General features: G+C 34.0%; 1 protein-coding gene across 1 annotated transcript in view; it reads left to right on the top strand.

The window, feature by feature from the left end:
- The window catches only part of AGPAT5 (1-acylglycerol-3-phosphate O-acyltransferase 5), a 74,555-nt gene that overhangs the window by 34,466 nt on the left and 15,629 nt on the right, over positions 1 to 24,460 (top strand). The window contains exons 5-6 of the mRNA XM_027840413.1: positions 5,558 to 5,648; positions 23,167 to 23,328. Of these exons, the coding sequence (XP_027696214.1) occupies positions 5,558 to 5,648; positions 23,167 to 23,328 (253 nt within the window). The remainder of the gene's footprint in view (positions 1 to 5,557; positions 5,649 to 23,166; positions 23,329 to 24,460) is intronic.

The raw sequence follows: 24,460 nt of genomic DNA, 5'->3' as shown, positions 1-24,460 counted from the left end.
TGGATTTACCAACTTTTCCAAGGAAAGTTTGCTTTGAAAATAGTACTTCAGCATGCTGAAGTGTATCTGAGTTATCTTCAGTTTCTTCTTTAGACACTCTTAAACTGGTAGTTAGAAGATGTTCAAATAAATTACCATTACCCTTGAACCTTAATGATGTGGTGTTTTAACATTGATTATAGTTTTGTAGTACTTCCATATAGACTTTATTTACATTGTTGTAGTCACTTTATGTCTTTCTTCTCATTCTGCATTATTTTGTGTCTTCCCACGTTTCTCTAAATCCTTGATATTTGCCATTCCATAGGGCTCATTATATTCATAAACCACAATTTGTTCAGCATCTGCAATATTGGGCCATGTATTTTGTTTTTAGATTTTTACAAAATGCTGCAGTACACATTTTTAATATGTCTTTTCTTGCCATTAGTAATATTCCTGGTACATAGGCCCAATACTTAAACCTGTGTCCAATGGTGTGGAGTAACTAGTTTCTTGTCAAATTCCACATTATCTTCTAGAATAATTTGAACAAATTCACAACTCCATCAGTTGTAAATTAGCATTCTTGTTTCCCTATAGCCTCTCTAACAAAGAACTTTCCCATTTTTAGTATTTTGGCTAGCCTATGTATATGAAATGATATAGCAGCAAAATTTTCTTTTTCTCCTAGTGATTTTTATGGTTTTTCATGTGGTTATTGATTATATTTTATTTGAAAACCATTTGTTCTTATCGTTTGACCATCGTCTTTTTGTCTATGAGCATAGTTTTATATTAAAAAATTACTCCTGTTTCTCTGCAATAAAGGAAACATACAGATATTAGAATGTATTCTGCATTTGCACTCATTTTATTAACTTTGATAAACATTTAGAACATAAAACATTTGGATTAACTATAAAATTTGCTTATAATAAGATTACAAACTTTATTGGGCTACTTGTAAACCATCTCAAATGTCCCAACTTCAGCATTGGGAAATTCTCTTTTTCATCATGAGAAGTACATGAGTATTGGAATATGAGATTTAAGATTTATCCAATAGTGATATACTTCATGAATTTTCTCAACCATTCTGGAAAACAGGTTGGGATGCTGAAAAAGTGATGAAAATATCCATATCCTTTGACCCAGAGATATCACCTCTTGCTAAGCATATCTCCTAAGGAAGTCAAAGACAGAATATAGTCATAAATATTGATAGCATAATTTTTTGTGGCAGCAAAGACCTGGAAACAAAGTAGATGTCTATGGATTGTTTAATGACTTAATAAGTCATGGTACAAGATTGTGATGGAAAACATAAGAACTAATGTAGAATCAAGTAACCAGAACCAACAAAACAATACGCAAAATAACTATAGCAATGTAAATGGAATGAACAATCCCCCAGAATCATTGAAACTGAATGCTGTCTCAGACACTGTTAAACTAGGTTTTACACTGTTAAACTGGGTTGATGTTGGTTAGTTTTGCTGATATTTTTTCTCTGTTTTATTCTTTGTTACAAGGGATGATTAGTAGGGGAGAGATTATGAAATAAAGGCAATTAAAATATAAGAAATTTAATAACTATATTACTTAAAAGAATACTTTTTGAATGGTTGGATATAAGAATTCATTTAACATTTTTCAAGATAGAACTTTATGCCCTAAGAAGAAATTTGTATGATCTTGCTACTGTTTTGTATATGAAAGGCAGATTTATCTCTAACTTCCTTGCTGCTTGTATTTTCTCAAAAGATAACAGCAACAGTAATAGCTAACATAGTGCTTACTCTCTATCTGCCACACACTGTGCTTAGTACTTTATAATTATCTCATTTGATCCTCATAACAACCCTAGGAGGTAGGTGCTATTATTATCATCCCCATTTTACAGTTGAGGAGACTGAGGCAAATAGACATTAAGTGACTTGCCCAGGGTCACAGAGGTAGTGAGGCTGGATATTGAACTCAGGTCTTTCTGATTTCAGGTCCAGCATCCTATCCACTGTGCCACCTAGTTGCGCATGGTGAACATTATAACCCATCCATGCCTACCTGACTTATAGCCATTGTCCATATCCTCCCAGAACCTCAAAGGATCTCCTTGGGGTCTTGCACAAATTGTTAGAGGTCTTTCTCAGGCTTTGCGAAGATTTCAGAGAAAGTAGACTGTCCATTTTTCTTTCCTTGTCCTTGTTATGTAACTAATCTTTTTAGTAATGGATTTTTTTTGGGGGGGAGACAGTTGGGGTTAAGTGACTTGCCCAGTCACATAGTAGTAAGTGTTATATGTCTGAGACTGGATTTGAACTCAGGTCCTCCTGACTCCACAACTGGCTGCCCCTCAGTAATGGATTTTTAAAAATGTCCTCCTTTATAACAGTTCTGTGTAATTTTTTATTTCTATTGGGTTACAGTTTGTTTATGCCTACCATATGCATCTTCATTCATTGCCTTTTGAGTGGCTGATCTTCACTTTTAATTCTTTGGAGGTAGTAGAATTGAATCCTGGCAATCTAGTACATGTTCTTTTTTTTTTTCCAGCTAAAGCCAAGGTTTATTAGAACATCCGTTATATTGGACAGACTCTTAAGGAATCTAAGCATTTGTATCACTAATGCACATGTGCCAGATTTTAAGAATCTGAGCACTTTAATGGAAACAAGATGGACCTTATATACAGAAAGATTGTGAGAGGGATCTAGGAGTGGCCAAGTAGTTTGGGGAGACTGGAGGGGTCTCAGGAAGATCTGGATGGGAGTGACCAGTAAGTTGGGGTGAACAGAACACCTGGGACCTGGGACCTGGGCCACGTCCTTGTGGCCAAGGGAGAATGAAGTCTAAGTAGGATTAAGGGTAGAAAGTGGCCCAGGGGCCATCTGGAGGTAATATACCATGGAGGGCTAGGTAACTGGAATTGGGAGATTGGGTGTAAGTGATAACGAAAGGCCAGTTGTTAGGATTATAGCCTCAGGTTTTTTTTTGTTTTGTTTTGTTTTGTTTTGTTTTGTTTTTTGCTTTGTGGTGAGGCAGTGGGGTTAAGTGACTTGCCCAGGGTCACACAGCTAGTAAGTGTCAAGTGTCAGAGGCCAGATTTGAAGTCAGGTCTTTCTGAATCCAGGGCCTATCCACTCTATCCACTGTGCCATCTAGCTGCCCCTGGTTATAGGTTACTTTTAAGCAAAGGTTAGATGACCACTAATGTGGGTAGTGTGGGAATTGAGTGAACCACACTGACTCCATTTTGTGATTCAGTTCTGGAGCTCAGTTCCCTTTCTGTTCAATATGGGGCTAGTCTAATTTTTATCTTGTGAGAGAATTTTATTCAGTTGTGGGAATTGTGAGAATACTTTACTATATTGTTTGAATTTAAACCGGAGTGGCTGGGAAGCTGGATCCCCTCACTTAGAGGTTACTTAGAGAACCTTAACTAAGAACCTAGGTTATACTGAGTAGAATCATAGTCAGATCCAAAGATTTCTGCAAGGAGTTTTCTCACAGCTACATATCTCAAGCAACCCATATGTCTTATCTCAAAACTGGCCCTGTTCTGGCCAATCAGTTATTGTTTCCGTGTTCCTTTGATTGAATACAGACACTTGGGGAAGTGCTACTCCTCTTTTTCTGATTTCAGGAAATTAGACCTGTTCGCTCTCCCTCTCCCAACTTGGAAAGTCCCTAATCTTTCTTCCAGTTAGGAATGATCACCTAATTTTGCATCTGGCTTAATTGTTTTCTTTTAATTAATTGGTCTTATTTGATTAATTGTTTTTAATGCATAAAACATCTGTCTCAGTTCTGTTTTCAGAGTCTTTGGACTTATTGCAGAGTCTGACCCATTTATTATGCCTGTTAATAAATTATGTGACTCAGATTGTGTTTCCTCAGTTATTAATTATCCATCGAAGTTTAAAAGATTTTTGTTTGGGTGGGCTTGATTAGGTGCTCTGATATTTTGTGATTTTTTGTGAACCCATACATGCTTCTTTCTCTGATATCTCCTACATGTTTTACCAATAGTGGAGGAAGTACAACCAGCAGTGGCCTCTCTTCCTTCGTTCCACGCAAGCATTTAACTGGTTGCCTTCCTACACATCTATCTCACAACTAAGCTATCTTGCCTTTTGCTTCCTGTTTGATAATATTTAAATGTTTTGGACTACTACACCAGATTGCGTGGCTTGGTTCTTGTAATATCTGGAAGATGTTTTATATGGGTTGTATTATATGGGTTGTAACTTGATTCACCTTATTGAACTGGGATTGAAAGTCTTTTAGATGGAAAAATCAGTTGTAGAGAGCCTAAGTCATCTAAAGAAATATAGAAATTTGGTTCTGTGAAAGACAGAAATAATGAGACTTATCTAAATAGGAGTTTATATCCTTTTCAATTCTCCCTATCTCCTTTAAACAGGAATTCCATGGTATTTCCTACGTCCTTGCCCTATTTCAATTTATTTTCATCCTTCTTTTTGATAATACACTATATGACTGTAGTCCAGTTCTTATCTAGGTAGTCTAACCAAATACATTTCAAACTCTAAATTTCTCACATAGTCCTATACCTTTAATAAAGCATGGATTTTGATTTTAAAGAGAATCCAATAAGAAAAAATATTTCTTTGACAAGTGAACAACTATATCTAGTATCCTTTTTCAAATATTCCAGTGGATGAAAGGAACAAAATGTGTCTATCATACGAGCTCGCTTCCATTTCTCTGTTCCTATGATTTATGTGTGCTGTGAATGCTGGTAAATTGAAAAGAACTGGCGTGGATTCTCTGTTTTTGACCTGTTTTGAGTCTGTAAGCCATATCTCTAAGCCAGTGTAGTTTTTGTGGCTTTTCCAGGTCTCAAATTAGATTAGGGGTTAAAAGAAATCTGAGCTTTCCCTTTCTAGCTTTCTTTGTTTCTTATTCTCTGTCTAAAAGGAAAAGACAATATTAGGATAATTGGCTATTCCACTAACATCTCGTAATGGATTTCTCAAGTCTAGCTTCTCCACTTGAAAGTATACCTACTTCTATCTACTAGATTTGTTCCTGAAAACTCAGGTATAAATTGAATCATTCTAAGTGCTCTAGGAGAGCTTTTTATTTAGTGGAGTCCTATGTTGACCCTCTTTGTAAAGTGAATAATCACTCTATATTGCATTAAAATATTTTATACAAGTTGTATGATTATGTGATGATGAGTATTGGTACTGATTTTTTTTAAAAAAATGTTAACTATTTTTAAAAATTCAGTTTAAAAGTGGTAACTTAGTGTGTGGCAGTACTTCATAGTTAAATTTTGAGTCAATAATGACATTGGAAATATTGTTAAGCCTGCGATGCCCTGACAAAGAATTCATGAAATGTAATGTATTTTATATTATTTTTCAGTCTCTTTTGGGTCTATTTGTGCATGTTTACTACTCTACTTGAAATTTAGATTATATGTAAAAGGAAAGGCTATTGGGGTTTTTTTTTCTTCATTAAAAAAATTCTGTTAGGTCTGGATGGGTTATTTTCTTTGTTTAAAATAACATATATGTACATATACATATATATATTTCTTTCACAGATGTATCTTGTGATTTTTCCAGAAGGAACAAGGTACAATCCAGAGCTAACAAAAGTTATTTCAGCTAGTCAAACATATGCTGCTGAACAAGGTAAGTTGAAATTTAATATTTCAGTGTTTAATTTCAGAGTTGATTTTTGACATGTTGTTCTGATAGTTCATATATTACATTCCCTCATGAATTAATTTCCTTGACCATGCATGCTTACATGCATGCACACACACATCCTTTCTCTATAAACTCCTTTTTTTCCCTTATGCATTCTTTGATGTCTCTAACATATAGCCAAGAGATTGGAAGTAAGTGAAATAAGATCGTCTTACAGTAACTCTTGATGCCAAGGTTCTGATTATACTGCCTCTTATGTATATTCAATTCAACATACATTTCTTGAGTGTTAACTGTATATCAGGCATTGTTAGGAAAAAAGGGAAACAGCTACCGATTTAAAGGAATGAGCTTATGTTCTGTTGTGAAAAACAAAATTTACATAAATTTAGGTGTGTAAAGTGAAAAGTAGTAATCATCTGGTATGGTAGAGGTATCACTTGATCCATAAAGGTAGTCCTTTATGGATGCTAGCAATTACAAGAAGTGTATGTGAGGAAGGGAGAGCATTTTAGGCATGGGAGAAAACCTACTTAATGATGACATCATCATCATCATCATCATCATCATCATCATTATCATCATCTGTTAACATTTATATAGTGCTTTTAAAGTTTGCTTTACATATATCTCATTTTATTCTCATAACATCCCTTGAAATTAGGTGCTTTTATTATCCACATTTTACAGATGAGGAACCTGAGGCAGAGATTAAATGACTTGCCCACATTCACACAACTAAGAAGTGTCTGAGGATGGATTTCAACTCAGGACTTCTTGAATCCAGGTCCAGTGCTCTATCTGTTACTTCAACTAGATGCATATAAAAGGTGAAATATTGTGCATAGGGAAATTTGCAAGTAGGGAAAATAGGCAAATTTGACTAGAATGGTGTGTGATAGGGATAAAATTTGACTAGAAGAATAGTTTGTATAATCTAGTTATGATAGGCTTTATATGCCAAACAAGTGATTTTGTATTTTATTCTAGAAATAATATATTTTATCCTAGAGGCATGATTAAGCCTGTGTTATAAGAATATCAATTTGGCAGTTGTTTGGACAATGAATTTGAGAGGGAAATAACTAGAGGAAGAAGTGAATTAAACAGTTATTTTACTAGTCCATGTAAAATGTAATGAGGGCCTGAAATAGGGTGGTTGTGGTATAAGGAGAGAAGGAAATGGATGCAAGAAATATTATGGGAGCAGAATAGAAATGATTTGACAATTAATTTGGCTTTGATGAAGTGATAGAGAGTAAAGAGATAAGGAAGACTCTTTGGTTTCTAAACTGGTTTGACTTGAAAAATAGGAATGCCTTTGATGAACATAGAAAAGTAGGAGGAAGGTGGATTTAGGGGAAAAGTTAATAAATTCTGTTTAGGACTTTCTGAGTTCCTAATAGTTATAAGAAGAATAAAAATAGTAGCTAGCATTTATATAGTGCTTTAAGGTTTGCAAAGCACTTTAGAATATTTTACAATATTCTATCCTCATAGCGCCCTATGAGGTAGGTTGGCCCCATTTTACAGATGAGGAAACTGAAGCAGAAAGTGGTGAAATGACTTGCCAAGGGTCGCATAGCTAAGAAGTGTCTAAGGTCTGATTTCAACTCAGATTTTCTTGATTTCACCTGATCTATTTCCTGATCTATTGTTCCACCTGTTTACCTTTGAGTTCTCTAAGGAAAGAAGTCCAGTAAACAGGAATTTGAGATTGAAGCTTACAACAAAGAAATATTGTTGTCAATGAAATTTTTGGCTTTAGCAAAGGTTTTATTTCCAACACTAAACCTATAACTGGATTTTAATAATCAACTCAGTTTTATGAATTAGACCATTTAAAGAAACAGTAATTATACAACTTTTTCAAATTCATACAATTGTGAAGTAAATATCAGACCACAGGCTACATTATGTTGTAATTAGATGTCTTGTTATTAGTATTTGAGTACTTAGTATATATCTCTTGTACTCTATGTGCCAGGTAGTGACAGATGAAAATAAAATATTCATGTCCTTTGGCCATCTCCAGTTGTCCTGATCTATTTCTTGCTAATAGACCCAGATGTCTTTGAAGGAGAGAATGAAGCTTGGTGAATTGCACAGTCCTGCCTCACTTAAATCCAATTCTCTTGCAAGTCAAGGCATTACCCTTCCTGATGTCATTGATTCTCTTCAAGAATGAAGGGCAAACAACATTAATGTTCTTATTAAGGACTCTTCCTTCATGGAACTTAAATTCTAGGTGGGGAAATAAAGTATATATAATTGGTGAAAAATAGAGCATTCCACTTAAATGCAATATATCATAGAGTGTATTTTACCTGGAAAAGAAAACAACAGAGAGATCAGTGGGACTAGTGATACCATGGAAGAGTAGGTTTGTTTTAATAGTGAAGGTATATCATCGTTGATATGCAGACATTTTATATAGATTTACTTATTTTTAAAGAAATGTTACCCCCTCCACCTCAAGGATAATACAAAGTAAAATTGTACTTGTACATATTTACTTCTACTTGTACATATTTCTTACATATCTTATTAAACAATTTAACTAAAGCCTTGGTCAAAAACTGATAATTCATCCCATCACTAGTTTGTTTGTTTTTTTCCTATCAGGAATATCTTGAAAGCAGTAAATGCTGCACATCATTTATTGTTGATACCTGGGGAATATAAGCTGGTAAGGGAAAATTTTGGATGAAAGCTTAGTTCTCAATACATGATTCCTTTCCTAATCTTTCCCTCTTGTTAGTGCCTCCCTCTTAAAATTACCTTTTATTTATTTTGTATCTAATTTGCACAGTTTTGTGTAACACATTTCATTAGATTATTCATTTATGGAATTTTATTTTTAAGGTGAATAATTTGTTAAATAATTATAAAGGACAGTTTTATTCTTACAACTAAATAGAGAAAACCTTAATTTAAAAAATTAACATATTTTGCCTAAATTTAAAAAATCAGATATGAAAATACATTTTTTTTGGAAAACATTAGGGTGTGCTTAGAGACACAAGACATACTTCATGCATATCTATCATTTTGCATATACCTAAGCACCCCTGAGCATCTCAAGGGCATAGGATGTTTCATTTTTGTCTTTGTATCCCCAGTAACTGGCACATAGTAGACACTTAAGAAATGCTTGATAATTGACTGTCCAGTTTAGCTTTATTTGACTAAAATGATCTAAATTTTGGATGTGCTATGGCTTCTATAACAGATAAATATCAATTGGAAATTTGATACAGTAGTTTATCTTTGCATATCACAAGGATTTGGTTACTGGAATTTCTGGAAAGACATTGCTATACCAGTTTTATCTGTAATATGATTTCATGCAGTAAATCAAATGATAATGTCATAAGTGTGCCTTTGATACATAAATTTCTTCTTACCTCCCCCGATTTTATTTTATTTTTTTCCTTTTTTTTTTTTTGGCTGGGCAATGAGGTTAAGTGACTTCCCCAGGGTCACACAGCTAGTAAGTCTTATGTATCTGAGGCTGGATTTGAACTCAGGTCGTCCTGAATGCAGGGCCAGTGCTCTATTCTACTGTGCCATCTAACTGCCTCCACCTCCCCCCATTTTAAGCATATGCAGCATATGACAAGCAGAATGTATTCAAATTAGTCAATAGATTCTTTGCTTTGCAAAAAGAATTCTACATGCTATTTCTCTCAGTTGTCAGTTCATCACCTACATTTAATTTTTCAACTTGCCTGAAAATTTTATTATTTTTTATAAGAAAAAATGAATCTGTTAATTACTACTTACTTTCCTTTTTAAGTGTATAATTCAACATGTAATTTTTAAAGCTGTCCTTGTCTGTGATTTCTTGTGTGCATAATTCTTTTTTTTTTTTTCCTTTGGTGAGGCAGTTGGGGTTAAATGACTTGCCCAGAGTCACACAGCTAGTGAGTGTTGATGTGTCTGAGACTGGATAAATGACCCTCTTCTTTTTTGGGGGGAGGGTTTGCCCCTATCTCTATATCCCCTCTTTCCCTCACCTTGCTGATTGGGAAAAGAAAAAGAAAAGCAAAACACGTGCATAGTCAGACCCTTACCCAATGGTAAGTTTGTTGAATACTTTGTTACTATATTCATTTGCTTCTGTGCAACAAAGATAATAAACAAAACAACTGGTATTTATGTAACACTTCAAGTTTGCAAAGTATTTTGTATTATCACTCTCATTTATTCTGATGCCAACTGTAGGTGATATTTTTGAAAAATGTTAAGATTTCTGTTGCCTTTTCATATTTCTCCTTTATTTCATATTTTATTTTTCAAAAATAAATTTGGCCAGATTGGAGCCTTCATATTGGATGTAGCATGTCCTTTTCAGTTGAACTACGAAAAAAAAACCCATTTTTAAAGATTTTTTTTGCAACTTTTACTTATATTAGACTGCTCAACCACTTCATTTTCAATCAGAAAACATGCATGAGAATATTTAGGGAACTTTAGAGAAAAAAATTAATATTGACTTTAAATAAAGCTTTCAAAATTTATTTAAATAAATATCTCAGATAATTTTATTCCAAAGCTGATTTTAGGTGTTTTTTCATACACATATTACTTTGATAAAACATTCATTTTAATTGATAATTTTGATCTTTTGTGATTCTCAAACTGAGAACATATTTGATTCTGAAACTTCTAAAAGAGTCTGATTCACTAGGGGTGAAGAGAATTGGTAGTCTCTTAAAGGGTAAACTGTTAGTTGAATTTCTATATAACTACTGCTTTTTCTTATTCATTTCCTGTAAAACTGAAACTTGTTCTTCTGCAAAATATATTTGGCCCTAAAATACTATTCAATCTTTAAATCAAAGTAATCTTTTAAAAATTATATATTTTTGAGAAAAATAATCTCAAAATATTGATATAATAAATCAGTGCAGCATAGGATTATTTTTCTCTTTGGTCCATATAATTAAAAATTGACAAGAAAAAGTAACAGCAGTGGCAGAATTAAGCAAAATACATAGAGCCAAGAAGTCATTCAATTCAAGTCAACAAGCATTTATTAAGTGCCCACTATGTGGTAAGACTATGCATATAAAAAGAGATGAAAAAAAGAGAAAATAAAGATTTAAAATTAAAAAAAAGAAATAGTCTGTACCCTCAAGAAGATTACATTCTAGAAGGAATAAAACCAGTTAACAAAGTAATTATAAAAGCATAAACAAGTGATTTAAGTTGAGAAAGGACACTAAGAATCATGGATGGGATGAGGCAGGAGGTAGAATCAGAAAAGTCCTCATGTATAAGGTGACCCCTGAGCTGAGTTTTAAAGGAAGCCAGACATTCCATAAGGTAGAAATAAAGAGGGAGGAGTATATTCTAGACATATGTGCAGAGGTCCAAAGACAGGGGATGGAATGTCAAGTATTTGGGGGAAAGCTCGCAGGCCTTTTTGACTAGGCTGGAGAGTGCATGAATAGAAGTAAAAAGATAAATGATTGAAAAAGTAGGTGGGAGTCAGATTGTGGTGCTTTCAATGCTAGTCTGAGGGTGTTTTATATTTTTTCCAAACAACGACAGGGGAGTTTTTGAAGATTTTTAAGGAAGTGAGTAATAATGCTTAAATCTTTGTCAGATTCATTGATTTGTCTCCCTTGATATCAGAAAAAGTTCCTTTTATAGAAACTGCTTGTAAGATGAAATACTTTAAAACTGAGGAAAAAAGAATTCCTAAATACCTGCAAAGTCACTCCTGTGTCACATAAATATGCCTATATGGCAAGCACATTCCTAAATGACTTTGTAGTTAGTAACACTGAAAGATTTGTGATTGTTTAAGTTGCAAGAGAAAGAGTTGGAATAAGTCAGTAGGTTTTCTTAAGTGAAAGAATTTGAAGGTGAGGGTAAAGCGGGTGGGAAGAATGTGATCTTGCCAACTTGTTAGCAGCAGAGGCACATGTTAGGCTACTTTAGCCCCAAGCTGTATGCTGTTCTCTTCAGAATATGTGCCTCAGAAATGCTGTTGGGAGGAAATTTTTAACGTTGAAAAGTAGTTGCTAGTATAAGTGAAAATAACTAGGAATTAACAGTGTATATTAAAATGAAAATACATAAAATAAGTGCCCATATATAGAGAAATGGACGTAAAAAATAATAGCACTAGAAGAAAGTGCTAATACCTCTAGGGTACAGGAAAGCTCTCCTCTAGGATTGCACTTGAATTGCACCTTGAATGAAACTGGATTCTAAGAAATACAAGTGTGGAAGAAATGTGTTCTGGGCATGGAGGTCAGTGTAAAGACATTAACATTTGATTTACAGCTAGTAGGAAGGTTGTCTAGAATGAAGAATTCATTCACAGTAGTATTATAAAATAAGTCTAGAAAGTAAGTGGAGATAGATTATGGAGGATTTTAAATACCAGACTGAGAATTGTATATTTTATTCTAGAGGTAATAAGGAGCCCCTAAAATTTTTTGATTAGATAAAATAGATGTTTTTATAGGAACATTGATTTGGCAGCTGTATGGAGAACAGATTAGAGAAGGTGGAGAAACAGAATCCACTTAGGTTATACCATTTCCATACCATTTCTTCCATCTCTTCCCTTATGTTAACTTACACAGTCTCAATTCTAGTTGGCCCTTATCATTTCTTGTCTGAACTCTCAGATGTAGAATCTCTGTGAGTGGACAAATAGGAGAAATGATGTGGAGGTAGAATTGACAATATTTGGTTGGCTGATTGGATATGAATATTTGGGAGGGAGAGAAGACATTGAGAGGGAAGATTGTCAAGTTTTGAACTTGGGTGACAGAAAGGATCATGGTGCCCAGGATAATGGTGCCCTTAACAGAAGTAAAGAAGTTTAGAGGAGAGATGGGTTTTTGTTACTAAGTATACAAAGATAGATGGATCTGGTTTGCCTTTTTATATGATTTTAATAATTTTATTAACTAATGTAGCCTATAATGATCATTTTAAAAACCTTACTTTAATTTTTATAACATCCACATGAAACATTTAGGAACTATGTCTTCTTTTGAGAGATGTGGAACCAAGTAGGTTGGAACTTGTTAAGAGTCACAAAGCCACTTATTGTCAGAGTTAGGGCACAGTTTTATTTTTGAATTCTATGCTCTTGGTTATTTTTATTTGATCATCTACTTTTTTCTGAAAAAAAAAATGGAATTCTGTAAGAAGTTTTCAAAGGAAGTTACATAAACAATTTGTCTATCAGGGTTAAGCTTTAAATACTAGGTTGTTTGAAATTCTTAACTTTTCCAGTTTATTTATTGGTGACCTATTTTCAGTGTGAATATGGAGTTGAATTTTTTTCCCCACTGTGCACAAAGGAAATTAAGCTTTCTGGACAGGGTAATCTAAAAAAAACTGCATTTCCTAGTCTTTTTTTTTTTTTTCCCTCTGAGATCACAAGTAAACCGTTAGTTGAAAATAAAAACAAAGGAAAACTCTAGTCCATCTGTTAAGTTAATTTTTCTTGAATAGAGTTGAAACCAGAAGCACATGTGGTATTTAGACTATAAAACTTAGTCATAAAGTAGTTCATCTTTTCCTTCTGATTCTTGTTACTTTCTATGAATGTATATATACATTCTTTATACATATGTACTGCTCTGTAACACTTAAATTCTAAGATAGTCTTTTCCTTCAGTTTCTTTTTTTGAATGCTACCGAGTAGTTTATATTTTGTATAATTATTAAACACAAGGTTAGATCTTGATTCAGTGTGAAATTTACATTTTAAAATGAGGAAATTTTCTTTGTTCATTGTACCAGGAGTACCCAACATTGTTCATAATCTTAGTTATTACTAAGTACGTTATATCTGACCCACACTTAATGATGAGTCAGATGCTATAGAGGCTAATTTTGTATTTCATGGATTAAAAAAAAGTAACTAGTAGCATTATTGTAGTTATTTTAAAAATATAAGTGAAGAAAAGGGGCCTTGGGAATCAGTTAGTGATGTTTTTCAAAATATATGCTAACTTTTCTTTCTTCTTGTTATTTGTCATTGTTGTATATATGTAGTTTGATTATTTTTTGATCTAAAATTCTAATTTTCTATTAAATATTATCTTAGTTCTCTGATTTAGCATACTGTTGCGTTTAACTTCATCTAAACAATGATTCTTTTCATTCTTAGTGCCAACTTTAAAAGAGAATCATTATTTTTTTAGCAACCTATTCATGCTTGTCCATTGTGTGACATAAGTGGTCCACTGAACATGTTGAAGATTCTTCTTGCTTTCTCTTGACATTGCAAAGATGCCAATAGAGCAAGCTAGCTGTCCATCACTTTTTACCACATTGTAGTCCATCTTCCTTTATGCTTACACATTTCTTTGATAGGGTCCATTATCCCGCTTCTTCATAAATTATTGTTTGTAATATGTTTTACCCAACTCCTAGCCACCAAGCACCACTCCATTGGCCTCTGGGTGGCAGTCATCTCTAATTTTTTGGAGGCTATGATATTCCACAACTAGCAGTAGACTATGATATTCCATAACTGGCCATCATACATTATCACAGGAAGGACATTGACATTAAAAAAACGGACATTTATTTCAAGGAGAAGTTTGAGACCGTTAGAAGACCATTGCAGTTTTCCAAAAGCAATCTAGGACTAGTTCTCTACCTTTTCTATTTTGAGGCCAACTCATATATTTGCAGTGTTTATACAAGACAGACAGAAAGACACACACACACACACACACACACACACACACACACACTTACTTGCTCTGTCTCACAGATAGCTCTTCAGATTGTTTATCCGACTGCATTTCCTAGTCTAGAAAATAAGCATTTTTCATCCTGGCTGATGAAGAGGAGAAAAAAGAAGCCTTAGGTAGCATTTCTTACATCCACTATAAAGGAGAGTAGATGTTCTCTACTGTTTGGCTTGCTTCTAGTGCCTTGTGATGTAAGGTTTTCTACTTCTGCAGAAGTCCTACTCTGATGCCCCATTGTGGCATGGAGGTGACCCTGGGTTCTCAAAGGCTTTGCCAATGGAATACAAGCTCTGGCAGCTTCTATCAAGCTGGAAAGTTTTAAAGTATGGTTTCATTGACAAGCTCTTATCTTCTGTCTGAGGCCCAGCCTCTCCGTATACAGAGAGGTTCAACTCTGATAGGTTGCATCACTCGGTGAGGAATGCTTTTCATTCATTCATAGTGAAATTGGAAGAGGGAGGGAACACTTTTAGCTGGAGGGAATAAAGGAATGTGATTTAGCTACAGTAACATGTTGATTTTTTAATCATGAACCTGAATCACTTAAAAGCTATTAAAATACTAACTAGAACACCAAAGAAATTAATTTTATTTTTTGTTAAGGATATTTGCTTGTATTCTAGTCTTTTAACAATTCAAGTTTTTAAATTATATGTGAAGATTCTGTAGTAGGGTTGGAGTTAATGTCTTGCAACTGTAAATAATAATAGCTAAAATTTATGTGTGGTACTTTAAAATTTGCAGTGTGTTTTAAATATATTATCTTAACTGATCCTCACAACCACCTTGTGCGGTAGGTGCTATTATTATGTTCTTTTTATAGATGAGGAAAGGGTGAGAGATTTGCATAATTCAATGAAACAGGATAAAAACTCAATAGTATATATAAACTTGTCGAGTCATGTCCCCCAAAACAGAATTACATATAACAAAGGGTAGGAAATGCTTCTCCCCGCTAGGTGCTTATTTATTTTTAACTATTGGATATGAAATAATATATTGAGCTTGTTAATTGAAAATGTACTCTTTGGGTCACTTAAAATATTGTGATTTTATCACATTACTGAGCCAAAGAAGCAGGGAATTATTTTAGGTGGTAAAAGAAAATTATTTGGTTTTTCTCTGCCTTTTGGTATCTTCGTTTTCCAAATCTGTTTTTTATTCTGAGCTGATTCAATAATATAGGCATTTTCATTTATATGATAGAACAGAAAAAGAGAATTACACATATAACTGCAGATTTCTATAAAGTAGTTTCCTTTTCTTTTTAAATACATAATAAATTCAACCTGTAGCTTTCAAATCTGTCCTGGTTGTGCTTCTTTCTGGCCTTCAAAACAATGTTATTTGAAAATGAGTTAATAAGTTTCATTTTAAAATCAGCAAATGATTCCTACACACCCTTTATGTCCAGAACACTTGCTGGGGATATAAAAATAAAAAAATGACACAGAGGTAAGTCCATTTTAGAAGACTGTGACAAATGGATAGAGAATACTCATCACATAGATTATAGCTAGAAGTTAGGTGGTATAGTAGAAAGAGTGCCACACTTGGAGTAAGGAAGACCTGAGTTCAAATTCAGCTTTACTTTGTAACCCTGGGCAAATCACTTTACCCTGTTTGCTTCAGTTTCCTCATGTGTAAAATGAGCTGGAAAAGAAAATGACGAACCACTCCAGTATCTATGCCAAGAAAACCCCAGATGGGGTCATGATGAGTTGGACATGATTGAAAAGACCCAACAATTACAGATTATAGCTGTTAAAGTGTAAAGGGTACCTAAAGAGGCAGTGTAGAGAATAGTACTTAATTTACAGAATTAGGAAGATAAATAGAATGTAAGGTCCATGAGGTTAGGAACTGATTTTTTATGTGTTCCTAGTGTCCCTAGGATTACTTCATAGGTGACAAATACTTGTTTGGAAATACTACTATATTGAGAATATAAAAGATACCCTAGGAATTTAAAAGTATATTCTCCAGTGAAGGAAATATTGTTTTAGTATGTTAGATTAATCAACTGAGTCCTTTACATCTATTGTGCCATCCTACTAGATTCTATTCTAGTCCTTCTGCAAAATGTTCAGCTACAAATTTTATTTGCAGAACTTTATTACAGGATTTTAAAAAATATTCCTGCTTTTATAGATCTCAGCAAGAAGTCATTTTTCTTCAGGTTTATGGATGAATGTTGCTTTCAACCTTTGGATTTCCAAATTGGATAAGATTCAGGAGCCCAAGAAAGAAAATATTTTATCTAATTAAGTTAATAAGTTCATAACCTTTTGGATCCTTTTAGGTTTGACTGAAAATAAAGTAAACCACGTCATTCCCAGGATTTAAATCAAATATGTTGGTTGGGGGAAATATTTTCTTTTGCACACCGGCCCATCTCCATTGTAAAAATACTTTTATAGGGAAATCCCCCTATCCTATTGCTGATCTCTATGCAACTAATTTTCCTAGAGGGAGTAGTAGCTAAAGAAAAGTAAAGTTAACATTTTCTGAGTATGCTTCTTGTCTTTTCTCCTACTGAGGAATAGTGTGATAGGTAGAATGTTGAATTATGAGTCAGAAAAGAACTGAGCTTGATTCCCTTCTGAAAATTATTAGCTATGTGACCAATGACTGATCATTTCTTTTTCTTGGAGCCTCAGTTGCCCCATTTGTTAAATGGGTATAATATTTGTATAATGCCTACTTTAAAGTATTATTCTGAGGTTCAAATGAGATAATCGTATAGCATGTTTATTTAGTAAACCTCGAAGTTTTATTATTAGCTTTTACTGTCATTAGTAACATAATCAGATGTTAAGCATAGTTTGTTGAAGTGGAAAAATGAGATTTTCAGTTTAGGTCCTTCGTATATATGCATCTATACATATGTGGGTAGGACTGTGTATGTATTTGTGTGTGTGTATATATGTGTATATGCATACATTAATATGTATATATCTCCTTTGTCTAGTCACCTAATCTTTTTGAGCCTCAATGTCCTCATCTGCAAAATAAAAATAATACTCAATACCTAAAAATTGTCCTTCATTCTTAGAGTACCATTTTTAATGAAAGAGTAAAGAAAGTGTTCTTGATGCTAGTTGGAGAATTATAGTAATATTCTTGGGGCCCTAATTTTCCCATTTGTAAAATGAGAAGTTTGGACTAGATAGTCATAAGGTCCCATCAGCTTCATCATCCCTTGAGGCTTAAGATGTGATAATTGTCCCTGTATTTACTTGTGGAAGAATTTCAAATCAGAAAGCTTTAATCATAGAAGCATGAGGTCCTTGATTCACGCAGAACAGTACAGTATGTCATTCTTAGATGATGAACACTTATACAGTCCTTTTCAACTCATCTGGATTATTCTGATAGCTCCTGGGTCAATTGATAAAGTGATCCAGGATTTTTTGTTTTGTTTTTAATGATTATGTTGATCACGTTAGGATGCAACAGGGCATAATGGGTAGAGAACTGGCTTCAAAGCCAGGAAGACTTGGGTTTAGGTCCTTTCTCTTCATGGCCCTGGGCAAGTCACTTGATCTCAGTGCTCTTTAAGTTATGAAAAGATAGTGGTTTACATTGGTAGAGATTTTTTTCACCTAGGAAGTTCCCTATGCTAATGAAATCACAGATCCTGTTTCTAACACTATACCTTATGAGTATGTTAATGCTTTTTCTAATGGTGAACCATACTTAAATTTCTGATATAAATTCAATTTGATTGTGATGAATTTTAAAAACATGGTTAGTTTTCACTCTTATTTAATATTTTTGAGTGAATATTTATTATTATGATTGGCTTATAGTTTTCTTTCTTTGCCTTACCTTTCTTTAGTTTATGTATCAGGACTATGTTTGTCTTATAAAAAGGTGTTTGGTATAAATTTTTCTATATCAATTTTTAGAACAATTTGTATAGTATAACTATTACTTGTTCTTTAAAAGTTTATGATAGAGTTCATCTTTAACTCCGTTTGCACTAGGTGTTTCCTTTGTTAGTTCCTTTATAGCTAATTTCTTTATAGCTAATTTTAAGTTCTTTTTGAAAATGAGTTGTTTATGGGATCTCTTTTGTGTTATGTTAATTTGATTATTTTTTAAAAGGCGAATGAATAAAAAAAATATTCAGCAATTCTATGTTCACATCAACCTTCATTTCTTTTAAATTTCAGTTTTGCTCACCTGATTATCTGTAGTAGATTCTGTTAATTCTTTTTATTTTCTGTTATTTTACCTTTTTCATTTTATATTTTGGTAATCTGATTTTCCTTTCTCTTCTTTCTAATAAGATTAGCTAAAGATTTATCAGTTTTGTGACAGTAACTTCCTAATTGGTCAGCTTTCTTCTCTTCTTTTTCCGATCCATCTTTTACGTAGCTACTAAAATAATCTTAAACCATAGCTCTAATTATATCACTCCCTTTTGAGGAATCTTTAAAGTCTTCAGCTTGATGTTTAGAGCCCTTCATGTTTTGTTTTCATCCTATTTCCAGACTTATTTCATGTTACATGCATTGGCACACACTGTATTCCAACCAAGCTGTACTATTTGCCGTTACCTGTTACTCAGCCTTCTTTCTTCTACCTCTCTGTGCTTTTGCACATAGTCTGTTCTGCATGCCTAGAATACGCTGGCTTCTTGCTATCACATACAGGAATCCTTTATTGATTCTCTCTAGTTTAGTGGCCTTTCTTTCCTCAGATTATAGTATATGTACTTACTTGTGTGGTAAATGCTGCCATTCTTCGCAAAGAATATAAGCTCTTTAAGAATAGGTCTATTTTTCATTTGTCTTTTCATCCCTCGTGCCTTGTACATAGTTTGCAATTAATACATTCATTTTAAGAAATCTAAGTAACTATCATTGTAACACATTTTAACAATTATATTTGATCAGAAGAAGACATGTATAGTGTAGAATGAATAGTGGAATCAGAAATCCTGGATTCTAATCCTGATTTTTTTAGTACCCGAGTGACCTTAGATAATTCTCTGTTTATCTACCTTTTTCTTATCTGTGAAACAGGTGAATTGGATTAAAGGATCTTTCAGATTCCTTCCTGTTCCAATTCTTAATGATCTAGTCACTGAGCCTTAGCTTTGTCAGGGTCCCCAGGAGTCATCTTACCCAACCTCTTTCATAATGTAGGAATCTCTTCTAAAACATCTTCAAGCAAGTGGTGTCCATAGTCCTGATTGAGTAACTTCAGTAATGGGAACTCATTGCCTCCCAAGAAAATTCTTTTATTCATTTTCTGATCATTTGTTATCTTTTCATCTTTCCCTGTGCTCCAACCCTGTTTTTTATCCTAACCATGACCTCCAATCCTCTCACCCCAGTTGTTTTTCAGGCTATTACCTCTGCACTGGATACACCCTCCACTTTTTTTTATCTTGATCCTATATTCAACTCCCTACTATGTACTCCTTTTCTCTGTTATCATTGATCATATCTTGCCAAACTGCAACCTTGAATTACTCCCATCATTGTTTATCTTTACTCCTATTGGCATTGAGTGCTAGAGAATATCACAAAACTTTGCTGACTAGGTCCATTAAAATTTTGTTTTAATCTCAACTGTGCTCTCACTGCATCAAGGTAATGCTTTTATACTTACCTAATCAATTAGCTGTCTGACTCATAGCACCTTTTCATCCCTCCCTAAATGTCTTATGACTTTCTTTCTCTTGCCCTTTCAGCTAAGAATGTTGCTTCATATTCCACTGAAAAAAAAAAAGAGAATATTTTCCAGGAACTTCCTCTTTTCCTCTCCTTTTCATCTCACTTAATTTAGATGCCTTTTCTCACTAACTCCTCCTTCACCCCTGTTTCATGTGAAGCATGGCTCTTCTCTTCAAGGCAAACCCTTATACATGGATGTAGCATTCTATTCCATCCTATCTTTAGTAGATTGTGCCTTCTACTACCCCCACTATCATTTACTTTGACCCTGTCTATTTGCTTCCCTGCTTCCTGCAAACATGCCCATCTAATTTTCAACTGAAACTGTTCTCCTAGGTTGCCACTGATCTCTTAAGTGCCAAATCTGATGGCCTTTTCTCAGTCTTCCTTCTTGATCTCTCTAGCCCTTGACATGGTTGGTTACCCTCTTCTCCTTGATATACCCTTCTCTAGTTTTTTTCTGGTACTGTTCTCATGTTTTTCCTTTTACCTATCTTATTATTCCTTCTCAACCTTCTGTGCTGGATCTTCATATCCATATCCATCATGGCTGTTAACCATGGATTCCCCAAGGTTCTGTCTTTCCTCTATACTATTTTATGTAGAGATCTCATTAGCATCCATGGTTTCAGATATCAGCTCTTTGCAGAAAATTCTCAAAAATCCTTGTCAAGCCTTACTCTTGCTACTGACTTTCAACTACTTATTTGACATCTCAAACCTGGATATCTTATAGATATCTTAAACTTCAGCATGTCCAAAACTGAACTCATTCTGTTTTGGGGGAAAACCCAAAACCTTTCCCTCTTCCTAACTTATTACTGTTTAAAGTAGCACCATTCAATCACCTAGGCTCACAACCTAGTTATCTTTGATCTTCTATCACCCCTCATGTCCAATCTGTTGCCAAGTCCTCACTTTTGCAATGTCTCTCTTACGCACACCTTCTCTTCTGACACTCCTGCCACTTTGGCAGGTCTTCATACCCTGCTGGACTAGTTGGTCTTTTTACCTTGTGTAATCTGGAGACTACTATTACTAGTCAATATTCCTGTTTTATTCCACCACTCTCCCTGTTCAGCAAACTCCAGTAACCCTGTTATCTCCAGGATCAAAAATAAAATACTGTTTGGATTTTAAAGCCTTTCATAGCCTTCCAGTCTTCTTAATGTGTTATTTCCTTCTATGTACTTTGTAATACAGTGACACTGGCCTCCTAACACAACACACTTTCCTTCTCAACTGCATTTTTTCTGACTATTCCCCCATGCCTGGAGTTCTTTCCTTATCTTCGCCTACTGGTTTCCTTCAGTTAAAATCTCAACTTCTTCAAGAAGCTTTTTCCAGGTCCCCTCAATACTGGTGCCTTCCCTCTGAGATGACTTCCAATTTGTGGGGTATGTGTGTATACACACACACACACACACACACACACACACACAATTGTTTATGTGTTTTGTTTCCCATTAAAATCTGGCAGGGACTCTTTGCCTTTCTTTGTAGTGCCTGGTACATGGGAAGGATTTAAAAAAGTACTTGTTGACTTGTCAAGGAAAATCATTCCATTTTAATTGTGTAGTAAGGCAAATTTCTGTGTAAGTTAACTTAAAATACATTCTACCTCAGTATACTTGTAGAGTGAGTAGATGGAGAGCAGGTAAGTGATCTAGCCATATTTATAGTACAAGGGAAATGTAAAATTCATTTACAAAGAATTAGCTTTTCAAACTTGTTTTTTCACATTTAAGGTTAGTTTTAAATTGTGAGTACACACATATATACTTATGTATGTATTTACATATACTTATGTATTTTCTAGTTAAAAGTGTTTAGTTGGTTGTTTATTATATTCCTTGAAACATGGCCCGTGGTTGTCTCTCTCTCTGTCTCTCTCTCTCTGTCTCTCTCTCTGTCTCTCTCTCTGTCTCTGTATATATATATATATATATGTAGTAAGTGATGTGAGTTATAGACTCATTAATCAATCAGGACAGCTCAGTCCTAAGGCCTGAGTTCCAGAGTTTAGTATACTAAATCCCTCAGCCTCAGATTGTAGTACAAATGGTAAGAAGATGATTGAATTGGACAGTGAGTTGGCATGTAAACCATAGTCTGTTCCGATTTAGGGTCAAATAGTTGTAATAGATAAAAGTCTTTTGTACCATTTAAACATGAAATTATCAGAAGAACCATTTAAAAGAATCATAATCACATTGTTAGACCTGGAAAGGCCCTGAGAAGTTCTCTAATCCAACCCATTAAGGGATTAGTGACCCCAAGTACTGGGAATTGAGAATGCAGAAAAAATTTTGCTAGCCTTCTTAGCTCAGATTAGAGAACCTTCCTGGGAGCACAATTGCTGAAGATGGATTACTACCAAAAAGTTGGTTCAAATGAAGGTATTACTTACAGTTGGAAGGAATCTTAGAGATAATCTAGTCAATTCCCTTATTTGTGGAACTTGCTGAAGGTTACATGGGTAGTAAGTAGTAGAATCAAGATTAGAATGCAGTATTCTTTTCACATGCTATCACATGTGTTGATACTTCAGCTCCCTTCTTCCTACCTACCTCCCTCATCTCCCTTATCCCTCCCTCTGAAGCTTTGGTTTTAAAGCTCATCACTCTTTGGAGAACTCAAGTTAAGAAGCACTTTTTGTAGGCTCTGGCAATTTACTCCCCAAAAGTTATACTCAGGATATAAAATTACACTATACTCCCCCATATAAAATTTTCTGTTTATGGACAAAAGCTGGGAAGAAAGTATTTAAGATCAAGGTAGGGATTTTAAGAAGAAAAAGACATGAGGGATTGGTAGGGTAAGTGTTACCACCATTTTGCAAATAAAGAAATTGGTCCAAAGTTGATAGAAATTTAAGATAGTATATATTGTAGGCTATTTCTGGCAATTAAAAAGAACCACCTACATAAAGATCTTACTAGTTTCATTTTAAAATTATAATAGATACCAAATCAACTTGTTTCATAATAGGGAACATATAGAATAGGTTTGTTTTTTTTTTAATTCTTTGTCCTTTCACTTTTTGGAATTTTGTTTTTCCTTCCTTAGGCCTTGCAGTGTTAAAACATGTCTTGACACCAAGAATAAAGGCAACATATGTTGCTTTTGACTGTATGAAGAATTACTTAGATGCGATTTATGATGTCACAGTAGCATATGAAGGTACTGTGGATCAAATGGGAAAAAGAAAAGAAGCACCTTCTATGACTGGTGAGTCTGATATTCTCACTTTTCTAATTTTATTTTATTTTTGTAATGGATGCTTGCATAGATGTATAAGTTTTACCAAATACATTCAAAAATTAATTTTAAAAATTAAACTGAAATTGATAGCAGCCTTTTTATTTTTTGTGTTAATACATACCTTAGAGTAACTTAGTCATTTATGGGGCAGAGACTAATTTGCATGCCCTTTAAATGTTTTCATGATAATATAAAAGCATTTTTTAAAAACTTAGTGTGTAATACAATTTTAAGGTATTATTGTTAATTTGGAATCCTTGAATTGTATTTTACCGATATTTACCATGAACCACATTCAGGCATATCAAACAGCTATTAGACCTACAAAAAAAGCAGAGAATTAGCATGTAAATTGCTTATGTGCAATCTGATGTCTTCCTACACAGATTTGTAGTTGAGATTTTTTTCTGCCCTGAAACATTTATTTTCCATCTGTTTCTTCAAATTCTCTCATAATTACTAGTTCACATTCTTTTTACGTGAAGTATATAGCTAATCAGAAAATATATCACTAGTGTAAATTAGGTAGGATGGAATCCGAGACACATCCCTACATGTCTGTAAAGTCACTTGGAGAACACTGGCATAGCACATTGAGTTGTGCTATAAGTATTCTAAGTTTGTGTGTTTGTATACATGTGTGTATGTGTGTATGTATGTGTCCGTATTTCTCCTGTCTTCTTTTCTTACAATTTTTTTATCTGTGCTAATGAATTACCTCCCCAAAAGATCATTTCTCCATACAAAATAGAACAGAAAAAGATGACTGTATATGAAATTGCTCATCTCTGCTAAGTTTATTGCTTAAAAACAAAATTCAAATGATTACTTTCAAAGCTGTCCTTTCTGTATCTCCCTCTGAACTTCATTCTGTTCTCCTCTGTGAATTCTCTTGTGTTTTAGTAACATTGTTTTTAATGATCCCCTTTTTTTTCCTTATCCCCTTTGGCAACTCCATCCTTACACCATTCTCCCTGATTTTTTAGATAAAATTGAACTGGCATACAATAATAAAAATGCTAGTGGGAAAATATTTTAAAAATCAAATTCTTTTTTTTTTTTAAGAAGGTACCTGGAAATCAGGTTAAGGAATTAAAAA

The sequence above is a fragment of the Vombatus ursinus genome, unplaced genomic scaffold (assembly GCF_900497805.2).
Source record: "Vombatus ursinus unplaced genomic scaffold, bare-nosed wombat genome assembly UNPS02014841.1, whole genome shotgun sequence".
Lineage (NCBI taxonomy): Eukaryota > Metazoa > Chordata > Mammalia > Diprotodontia > Vombatidae > Vombatus > Vombatus ursinus.
The sequence above is the reverse complement of the archived record's forward strand: the minus strand, read 5'-3'. Positions and strand labels throughout refer to the sequence as shown.